Source organism: Oppia nitens, unplaced genomic scaffold (genome assembly GCF_028296485.1).
Source record: "Oppia nitens isolate AA-2021 unplaced genomic scaffold, nextdenovo-longstitch-racon4-pilon3 scaffold10_pilon_pilon_pilon, whole genome shotgun sequence".
Classification (NCBI taxonomy): domain Eukaryota; kingdom Metazoa; phylum Arthropoda; class Arachnida; order Sarcoptiformes; family Oppiidae; genus Oppia; species Oppia nitens.
Window position 1 is genome coordinate 903,266 of NW_026533189.1, and position 12,197 is coordinate 915,462.

A 12,197-nucleotide genomic window follows, 5' to 3' on the forward strand; every position below is an offset into this window, starting at 1 on the left:
ACTGTGTAGTAAAACAATAAAAATTCAGTACTTGTACTTAACTTATAAAATGTAATAAACATATCACAATGATTTGCAATACTGTCAATAAAATCTATTATATTTATGTACATATCACGAATTAATCTATTTTTATAAACCTCCTCCAAATGAAAACATTACATTAATTTAATAAAAATTWTTAGTAAAATACTTTGTTTTTATTATAAACTTTATTATAAAATATATAACATCAGAATAATTGCTAAATATTTATTTGTGGAAATATATATATAATTAAATTTATGGGTTTATTAGTTAATATTATTTTTAATATTTTTGTTATATTATTTAACATAATATTATTAAAAGCTAATGAAATTCCGTATAATAATTGTTTGAAAACAAAAGTTTATTGTTTGGGTTTACCAGATAATTGTGATCAACAAAATAATTGCAATATATTGTTGATAGCCTCGCCATATAACAGCAGTGATGGCACCGATAAAAGCATATTATTTCAAATATTTGCAAATCTTTCTACTAATGATCGCTATTTTGCAATGGGTTTGTCAAGTGATAGCATAATGGGTTCCGATTCGGTTACTCAGATAATTGTGCCGTCAAATGACAAACCACCGTATCTGACAAATAGCTGGAATAATGGCAGAAGTAATCAACACATTGGATCAGTTGATGGCATCAAACAAGTGGATAAAGTTATATCAAGTGATGGTATTATAAGTGCCAAATGGATCCGAAATTCTGTTACTAAAGTCAATGATATTGTGTTTGATATAATTAAAAACAATTATTACATAATATTAGCCGCGGGACTGATCGATGATAATGACAAACGTAAGTTTTAGCAATTTTTTTCATTGATGACATTTTTTTACTAATTTTAAATTTACTTTACTATAATTTATATTAAAATTTGCACGTKTTATATATGTAGCTTAACTAAAATATGAAATATTTTATGTGAAATTTATTTTTAATAGTTCATTWTTACAGTAAATATTTTATAGAARATATTTTAAAACCATACATACAGTATATATTCATTGGGTTAATTAAATTCAAATTTAATAGTAGTGTTCAGTTGCACCCATAGGATCCTTTTCCTTACAAACATATATCGTATATATGTGTATATAATATATATCATATTTATATTACATATTTTGTTATAACAGTATAACTGTGCTCTCGGAGAGTACATGAAACGAGTTTGAACTCACAGTGTTTATCATAATATTGTATTATTTTATTAAAAGGCACACAAAATGCCAACAATCATACACTACAGTACAGTAACACCGGTGCACATCACTGGAGTACTGGAGTGCAGTTATCTTTATATATAATACATTTTACGCTATAATCAAAGCAGCGTTTTTTCAAAATATACAGTACCTGTACAAATGCAATGAATTTTTTTATACTCAATGTATATATTAAAATTCATCAATGGATACGCCTACCCTACCTGTGCCTCACTTAATAAATAAAAAAAATATTATTTATACATTAGAGATGTATAATCGATAAGTATTTTCTTCCTTAAAACTTTTTTGCAAAAATTATCGGTAAGTTTTCAATCATTTTGACAGTTGTTTGGGCGCATAATTACTTATGTYTTCCCCCATACATACCAATCCTATCTTTGATGATATAAATATAGAAAAATATTTGTATTACTTTTATTAATTTGTAAATCATTTTTATTTTTTATTTGTTTGTAAAATTAATTAAATGTTTTTGTTCCGCATTTAACAGTCAAATATCATTTAAAAAAACATGTCAATTCTGATACTGCAGTGGATCTAAAGTTTGGTTCAGTGACAACACCATCACCTGAGCCAACTCAAGCACCCCTTCCATCACTAGTCGAGGCGTACAAGAAATGCTCAGAAGGACTGAGACTTTGTTTTGGCTATAGTTCTGACCAAAAGTCTGGTTGTTTAGAATCCAAGAATTGTGTGGCTCTTATCACTAGTCATTCAATCTCTTCAACCAATGGGACCGTCGAGTTTGACATATATTACAATAAACAATCTACTGGTGCGGGTGGGTATGTGGCCATTGGTCTGTCTACAGACGCATCTATGGGCGACGATGCCGTTACTCTGTGTATATCCGGACATAATGGCAAACAACTATTAAAACAGGGCTGGAATGTAGACAATCCTAAACATACTGAACTAGTAGACGATGACCCGGGCCTTACATTTTTGTACTCATCTGATTCAGAAGGACTACTGACTTGTCGTTGGAGAAGAACTGCTGTATTCTCTGTTAAGGGACATGAGTTTGATATCAAAAATAAATCTTATTTTTTATTACTGGCAAACGGCAACACTAATAATGGTATTATTATCTCTAAATATTTTGAAATAAATTAAAACAATATAATAAATATTGAAATGTATTGAAATGTATTGAAAGACGACACAATACAAGCCCACCGACTGAGACTTCCCTCAGCACAAGCAGTTAATCTACAGACTATCGGTATATTAACGGCGGCACCAATTCATATACTAATCAGACTTCATGGTAATATTTTTTAGACTTCATTACTAAAAAGCTATTATTAATAATATTTATTATCGACATCATTATAATTGTAGGTCTATTTATGATAATCGGATGGATCTGTTGTGTTAGTATAGCTATACTGATGGCTCGTCATTATAAGAGCTCATGGCCTGACTCTACACTCTGTGGCGTTAAGATATGGTTTGCTGTAAATATCAATACTATACTATTATATTTATATTTTTCAATATTTGCATAATATAGTAAATATTGTAAAAAAATACATACATATGTATGAGTTATATGTTTTTGTTTATTTGCCATCAGTTTCATCGGGCACTTATGATAACAGGTGTTATTGCAATAATCATTTCAACGATTTTGATATTTGTAAAAGTCAAGGGTTGGAGCGGTGTATGTATTAAATCATATTTTATTTAGTTTTTTATGAGTTTAAAATTAATATATAATGTTTTACTTATATTATATATTACTGTATATGATACATATTAATAGATATATATTATTTATAGTTTCAATCACATCCAATAGTTGGTTTAACATCAATTATATTAGCAATTTTACAACCAATCGGTTCATTATTCCGACCGCCACCCGACTCGTCTAAGCGATGGATATTTAATTACTTTCACCGGTCAGGTGGTTATATCGGACACATACTGGCGGGTATGGATTATCTGCACAATAATTGCAAATTTTTAAGAATCATAATTAATTTTCACATGTTTTTGATTAAAAAAAAATAGTTACAGCACTTTGTTTGACAGTTAAATTTGAAGGTTTACTACCAAAACAATTTTTGTGGGTTGTTATCGGTTTTACAGTATTTTATATTTTTGCACATATTTTACATCATTTGAAAACATTTTTTCAAACAAATTTTCATTTGTCAAAATCAAAGGCTAGTATTTATTTTGGATTTTATATTATTTATTTTTTTTAAATATTTTTTTTGATATATTAAATATTTAACATAATTTAAATTATAATAAATACTGATAGACAACATTTTTATTACAGTATCACATATATTTAGACAATCTACTGGTGCTTATTACTGGTCTCATAATAATTGCTTTTACAATAGCTTTGATTATTTTAATATTTAAATGAATTGATTATAATTAATTCCATATCATTTAATATTATAAATATATACTATAAATTATATTAATTTGTAAAAATTGTGCTAAATTGATTTGTTTTTTATAATAATAATAATAAAAACAATAAAAATTTTGTGCTAATGAATGACTAATTTACATAAATGTTGTAAATAATTAAACAAAAAGACAAAAATAGTTTTTATTCAACATTAAGTTGATTGTGATTAACATTAATCCAATTTATTATATTAACAAAAAATATTTTAATTTATACATAAAATTTATATGCATACTAAATATACATGTCAAAATSTTATTATAGAATAATATATATATTTATAATAGGATTTTGACATTAATTTTTACAAAATAATGAATAATACATATTATTTTGTTGAGAAATCTATTGTTAATTTCAAATGATTTTGGATATAAAATATATTTTCATTGTAATTACTAATTATATATTAAAATTTTATATTTTTTAATTTGCAAGTTACTAGACTATAAAATTGTGTTTTTCATGTTCCTATTTATATTCAAAAATTACTAAAAAATGTAATCAATCATAAAATAATAATAATAATAATAACTTTCTATTTTGAATCACTGAATAATGTATACAATAAAATAAGATTATATTAAATATATTTAAATATAAATTAAAAATGTTATTCACCTAACTTAGTGTGAAGATTAATTTGAGATATGTTATGATAACAAAACTTAAGCCAACATATAATAAAAATGTGTTATAAATTATATGACATAAATAATAAAAATTTATTGATTAACTCTTGTTTTTTGTTACATAATCTTTGTATTTTAATTAAACTATTTTATGCAATTTTGATTTAATTGTTTTAAAATGTTTTTAAAATAATATRTATAAAAATTATACATTACATGTTATACAGTAAATACTGCGACTTCAATTGCAATCAAAATTATATATCAAATTAAAATTTAATAATTTTTTCCATTAATTTTCATTTTTTATATTAATAATTAATTTTTAATATTGATATGTAATGTAAGTAGAGATGGGCAAATAGTTTCTAATAAATTTCCCTGAGAAAGTTTAGTTTCTCATTTCTATATAACTTTATTGTTATACTAATATCTATAGCTATTGTAATAAGGTATAAATAATGAGAAAACTTTACTATTAATAACTTTAATAACTTTACTATTCATATAACATTGCTATAATATACACTACTATACAAAATGCGATACCTATATGTAAAATAATTATAATTATTTAATAATAATCAGTTTTCTAAAATTTTAATAATCATTTTATTATATATATAAGAATTTAAGATAATTAAATAAATTAATTTTTACTTTAATTAATAATTAAAATATTAATACTAATATTTAATTATTACTTGTAAAACCAATGTATTGTTACATAATAACATATATCGAGAAAAACAAAATTAACATTGGGATCCCATAGATAGAAATTTCTTTTAGAAACTTTCTAGAAATTTCTCTATTATTTTATAAATTTCTCTTTTTTGCCAACACTAAATGTAAGCATATATGAAATTATTAATATGTAAATAAAAATAAACTTATTTTTTTTAATAACTTAACGACAAAATAAATATCAATCAAAAATTTGAAAATAGCAATTTATCATGTTTATTTATGTTTAATGTACTGAATGATTGAATTTTATTTTTTAATATTAAGAAATGGATTTCATTTTATTATTGAATATTTATAAATTATTTTTGGTCAATATTTGACAATTGATGAAAATATATTATTTATTATTATATCATTTATGAAAGAAAATCAAATATATAATATTACTTTATTTTAATTTATATAATTATTAAATGATTGATTGATAATTGATAAAATTCAAGTCAACTATATAAAAATATTTTACTTTATTTTGAAAAAACGTGAATTGAAATTAAATCTTATTTGTTTTTTTAGTTTATAATCCGTAAACTTAAGTGATTCACTTTTATTTACTGTTAAATAAATATCTATATACAGTATATATATATATATATATAATAAAATGCAATATTTTTGTTTTGTAGATTTATTTTGTAAGTTTTAGAAATATAATTTTTCTAATAATAACAATATTTCAATTATTATGATTATAAACAAATTATGCCTGAAGTCAGACACTTGTGAAAAATAAATGCTATATATTTTACATTTTATTTTTATACAATTATTATATCATATCTAACTCTATTATATTTCTGATTAAAAATCTTTTATCATTAAATTACGGTTTCAAAAATATTTTTTTACGTTTATATTCTTTAATAAAAAAATTAATTTTATGGAAAACATAAATTMAATTTATAAATTGTATTTAATTGCTTAGTTAAGGTTTTTGTTATATTATACTGTATATAAAATACATAATACTCTATAACTATAATATATAACAACAAGTGTTATCGACAAACTAAATAAAATTAATTTACTATTCTATGTTCTAATATATTCTTAATTAATAATTTTTGTATAATAAATAATAGGCATAACATTTGTAATAACGAACATATTATTCATTAATTTTTTATTTAAAAAAGAGAATAAAGAGAGAGAGAGAGAGAGAGAGAGAGAGAGAGAGAGAGAGAGAGAGAAAGAAAGAAAGAAAGAGAGAGAAAGAGAGAAAGAGAGAGAGAGAGAAAAAGAAAGAAAGAAAGAAAGAGAGAGAAAGAGAGAAAGAAAGAGAGAGAGAGAAAGAAAGAAAGAAAGAGAGAGAGAGAGAAAGAGAGAGAGAGAGAAAAAGAAAGAAAGAAAGAAAGAGAAAGAGAGAGAGAGAGAGAGAGAGAGAGAGAGAGAAAGAAAGATAATCGATTTCATTAAAAAATGTCTAAATTTAATTAAATTTATATTATATTACGTATATTTAGACTGTATTATTACTTTATTAATATATTTCATGTGTTTTAAGCAATTAATGAGTAAATAAAGTATTATATTCTTTGGTTTTATTTAAATCAAGATTTATAGTATAATGAAAGTCAGTTATAATATATTTATAACAAAAATGTGACAACAATTCCGTGTAAATGATTTTACGAACTACTTGTATGACAATATGTAACACATTATTCATCATTTTCTCGGAAAAATTAAGTATTATTTTGACATAATTATTGTCAATAAATAATTAATTAAATAATAAACTAAATAAATAAAAAATAAAAAAGTGTAAATATAATGTCAAAATTTAGTTTTAATTTTAATAAAATATCATATGATTAATAATATTAACATTGTTTTATGTTTACGCCAAGTAAATTCGCTTTTATTTTAATTATTGATTTATTAAAATTCTAAACTTTATTTTATTTTTGTTATTTTGTTTATCATAAATACTTTTATAACTCTTTATTTTGCATTTAGATATTTTTAAATATACAAACTAAAAAAATAAATTTATAATATTAAATTAACAATTAAATACGATACATAAATTTTTAAATAAAATTTGTTTAAATTATTTTAAACAAAAATTTATAATAGCATATTACTGTGAAAAATTAACATATAGTATATTATCAATTAGGTTACTTGAAAAATCAGTTTATTTATTTATTTACATAAAAATAAACAAATATATTTAAAATAATGCAATTTATAGTCTAAATTATATATTAATTTAAATTTWATATAACTTTTAAATAACTAAGATTAAGAAATATATAATACTATTGATATCAATGATATTATTGACTTTCAATCTACTTCATCGAAGTACAGTATTATTATTATTAAAAGTAATTTATTGTTTTCAAAATTAGCATAAATTCATTTATTTTGCCAGTTTTTATAAAATAAAAAAGTTTTAATAATATGATTGCCATACCAAAAAAATATATMATGGTAATCCCATATTTTTTAATTTTYTAATTTATTGTTTATATTACTTTTTATATATAAGACCACATAATAGTATATGACATTCAAATTTATTTTAAATATAGAAGAAATACTTTACTGTATATTATTATAAAATATTATGTCAATYAATACATTATTATATATATATATATAAATCATAGCAAACTAATTAGTCACTTATATTTGAATACTTATTCCAGTATATAAATATATATGTAGTTAAATATTTTAATGAAYATTTTTAGTTTAAATTTTATGGTTTTTTACTTTAAAATATTAATGTAATTTTGAAAACAATACTTGAATTAATTATCTAAAAAAAGTAAATTATTTWAAATGTCATATTTTATTTTTTTAATTAATTATATAAAAGGTTATATAAGTTATATAATAATATAGTTTTTCTATTGTATTGTTATATTAAACAACACATTAAATATCTGTATTTTAAAGCTTAAATTAAAAATATAACATAAATATTTTTAATTTATATAAACAAAGTAAACATTTAATTAAACAAAAATATCTATTATTCAACTATTATGAAGAGTTTAATATTTAAAAATGAAATCATTTATAATACTGTTTTTAATGTAAATAAATATAATAAAATATAGYTTTAAAAGACAAATAATTTATTAAATATAAAACTTTAAAATATAGATTCAATAAAGTAATAACCAGTGAATTACTTTTAGATTTACTGAATAGTCTTAAAGCGTTTTGATTTCAAAAAACAGTTATTATTATAACGCGTTGAGAGCCCACACATGCGTTACACAACACTTCATAATAATAGTCGTATTATTGAAACAATTTTGAGTCTTATTTTGAGTTTGTCTCTCAATTTCACTCAACTCTATACAACTCTACGCTATAGATATTATATATAAAAGTTTTAATTTAATAAACTACTAAAATATCGGGTTTAAAATGTTTAAAAAATTACTTTTATTTTGTATAATTGTTGTTAATATTTATTTTTTATAATAATAATAATTATTATAAAACTAATTTTGTTATATTAAAATGATTTCAAAATATTTAGCATACTTATTATTATTATTATTACTAACATCATCAATACAYACAATCAGGTAAACATAAATATATATATATATATTTTTATAATATACTTTACAGTGTCTTTTAAAACATATACTATTGTAAATAAAGCAAATATTTTGATAATGCATTAGTTAATAAAAAAAAGTTTTTTTAAGTATCTATTTTTATTATTGTAAAATCAAAATATTATTGTTGTTTTATGTATATTATGTGAAATATATAAAGACATTCAACATATTTCCTAAGAAGCAATGCTTTTGTATAAATATAAATTTATATAAATTTTAATTTATTTAGAAAAATATTTGAATTTATTATTCATATGAGATTTGAATTAAATTATTTACTATATTTTTGAACATCTTATCAATAAATAACACATTTGTTATCTAAGTTTTTAGAAAATCATTTCTAATAAACTATTTATGTATTGTTTATTTAAAGATTTTTTTCTATAAATCGCTAACAATAACAACACAAATAGTCTAACAATATATATATATAATATAAAATTGAGTGATTAAACTATAAAACTAATAAATGAGATATAAATTTATATTAATGCTATTAATCAACGAGTATTACAAAACATATTTACTAATAATAAATGAATTTTCATTCAATGAGTAATTGTTTGACAAAAGAAGTATTCATTTGTATTTAGTTATACAAGTATTGCAAACACACTAATCAAACAAAACAATTGTCTCATATTTATTGATCGCCAAATTAATTATAAAATAAAAATTGCAATTCACTATAATTTTTTGTATAAAAACTTGTTAATTATTTACATTAAAAGTATTTGTTTTAAATGTGTTTACTTTAACAGAATATTCTCTATGAATGATTTTATAAAATAAAATTTATTTTTTTAAATATCAATATTTAGTTTAAAATTATTAATAAGTTTATATTTTACTAAATAACTTTTATATAATTTTTATGATATTTTTAATGACTAAACAAATGAAATTATTTCAAAAATTTTGTTAAATTTAAATTTTATATAAAATTGTTAAAATAAAATACTTCATAATATTTAAGTGTAATATGAAGTCTTCAAATTATGTCACACTTGAGATGACAGATGTCTTGTATAAAAAAATATTTATATTTGAATAAACAAATTCTGAAATAATGTCTAGAAATCAATAGTAAATTATATTAACAAATAAGCGATAAAACATATTTGATTACTTTTCATTCACTCAAATAATAAAATATATTGTATAATAACAAAAATTTATAAAGAAATATAACTTTTGGCATATTATATAAATTTTTTTTTCAATCAATAATTGATATAATTAAATAATTWAAGTTATAATTGTATTGTTTTCAGTTATTTTGTAAACGGAAATTAATTTATGATTTCTATATATGTTTTTAAATAACAAAAGATTAGATAAAATTACGATATTTTCCGATAAAATTTCCTAAAGTTGTTTATCGTTGGGTAAACAAAAAAATCATTTCCGATATGTTTTGTTAAAAATGTTTGATATATTAAACATCTTACTATAAATTTTTAATCCAAATATTATTAAAATTATAATTTTCAACAATTAATCATTATAATTAATTATTAATTAAGCATATTTAATAATATAGTTAATAAAACTAACAAATAATTGTCAACCAATTAATACGAAAAAAGTATATAATTAATTTGTGACATAATTAAATAATTATAATGTATAATACATTCTTTATTATTATATTATTCTCCAAGATTTACAACAATTGGTTACTTTATTTAGATTTATGTAATTAATTAATTAATTGGTTTAATATAAGAAAATAATTTAAAAGAAAACACTTCTTTAATTAAGTTTTATTTGGAGAAACCAGTCATTCATTTGAGGTCTGACCGCATTCACACCACATCCCAATACAACCATAACTTATATACTGTATATATATATATATATATCTATGATTCTTATCCATCACTGTTATCACTCTATTAATGGCTTCTATACTGTGTTCGATGCCTTTGTATATAATGTCTAACATTCATGAATTTTATATTAAATAAAATCATTTAATTTTGAATATACAGTAAACTAATAAAAATACGGTTTTTTTTATTTGTATACAGAATTACTGTTATGTCATTTTATATATTGTTTTTCACAGTTTGTTAATATTCTTGTATTTTATTTATTTTAGATATAAAATTTAATGAATGCTATTTTAAAACAATTTACTAATGGCAGTAAACTGTATCTAAACTTATTTTTTTGTACATAATATATTGTTACTAAATAATTGGTTGACAAAATTGGTGTAAATTAATTAAATTGAAGTTTTTTCATTTCGTGTGACAGTTGTGTTAACAGACAAAAAACTATTGAATGGCACGTCTTGTTTGGCAAATGTATTATATGATGAAAACTCATTGAAAATGAATTTATTTGCTAAGACAGTGATTTGTCAAATAATATAAGTGTTTTGCAATTAAATGAGACAAACGATTGTCAAAAGTCATTAACGTAAATATGGTTTGCTTTGACAACTTGTAAAGACAACCCGTTATATCTATTAAAACTAATATTCAAATGCTTTTACTATTTATTATGAAAATAATATGACTTACATTTATTTATTCCCTTATATTAATCATTTGTTATATAATAAATAATATTAATAAATCAATTTTATAGTATTAAACATCATAATACAGATCGCAAATATTATATTATAAATATATAAGAATAAATCTTTATAAACACTTAATACATCATATGTACAGTACATACTTAATACATATATACTTTAGATTTTATATATAAAACTTATAAATAGTTATTTGTATATATACTGTATAATATAATTTATTAAATAATATTTATTAATTTGCCCAATTCAATATTATTAAGAAATAAATATTTTTACTAATTATATACATTATTCATTATTTAATTATGAAAAATTATTTTTGTACTTTGATTCAACTCATTACAAGTCTATTAATTTTTTTATTAATATACATAATTAATAAATATTTTATTAATAACAAAATTAAATTATTACTTATCTCATGACTCATTTAGATCCCAAACCACAATAATTGCTTACATTGTATAAAATATAAAAAAAACTATAAATTTACATATAATTATGTACAGTATATAGTATATTATATACCATATACTAATACTGTACAAAATAGTATGGTATGTAATGTTTAATACTAAATATCGATATTATCATTGACTCCAAGTGCTTGTAGAGGAAAGTTGTGTTTCTTTTTCAAACACGTGTTGTACTGTATAATAGCATTAATCATGTTTATAGTGTTACCAATGTTAAAAGTGATTTAATTTAAGTGAATAAAATATATTATATAAATAATTAGATAAAATTTTACAAATATATAATAAAATATTATATAACGCAAAAAACATTATTATAAAGTGTATATACAGTATATATATATATATATATATATATATATATATATATAAAGACTGTCAATAAAATTGACAAATAATTTATTTTAAAAAAATATTTTTTATAAAATATTAATATTATCAATTCAATATTTATATTTTAAATATGTTTTAACTTTAATAC

General features: G+C 20.2%; 1 protein-coding gene across 1 annotated transcript; it reads left to right on the forward strand.

Moving 5' to 3' along the window:
• Positions 1 to 436: 436 nt before the first annotated feature.
• LOC128964947 (putative ferric-chelate reductase 1 homolog) lies at positions 437 to 4,350 on the forward strand. The gene is made up of 8 exons (XM_054311606.1): positions 437 to 837; positions 1,762 to 2,352; positions 2,431 to 2,541; positions 2,616 to 2,731; positions 2,851 to 2,937; positions 3,057 to 3,210; positions 3,291 to 3,445; positions 4,339 to 4,350. Exons 1-8 carry the CDS (start codon positions 543 to 545, stop codon positions 4,348 to 4,350), a joined length of 1,521 nt encoding a protein of 506 aa, XP_054167581.1. The 5' UTR covers positions 437 to 542.
• The last annotated feature ends 7,847 nt before the right edge of the window (positions 4,351 to 12,197 follow it).

Bases quoted from the DNA above. Each gene is read 5' to 3' on its own strand.
- LOC128964947 (XM_054311606.1), top strand. From the start codon at position 543: ATGGGTTTGTCAAGTGATAGCATAATGGGTTCCGATTCGGTTACTCAG. The intron at 838-1,761 runs GTAAGTTTTAGC...CGCATTTAACAG, and splicing joins GATCGATGATAATGACAAAC to TCAAATATCATTTAAAAAAA. The intron at 2,353-2,430 runs GTATTATTATCT...ATGTATTGAAAG, and splicing joins AAACGGCAACACTAATAATG to ACGACACAATACAAGCCCAC.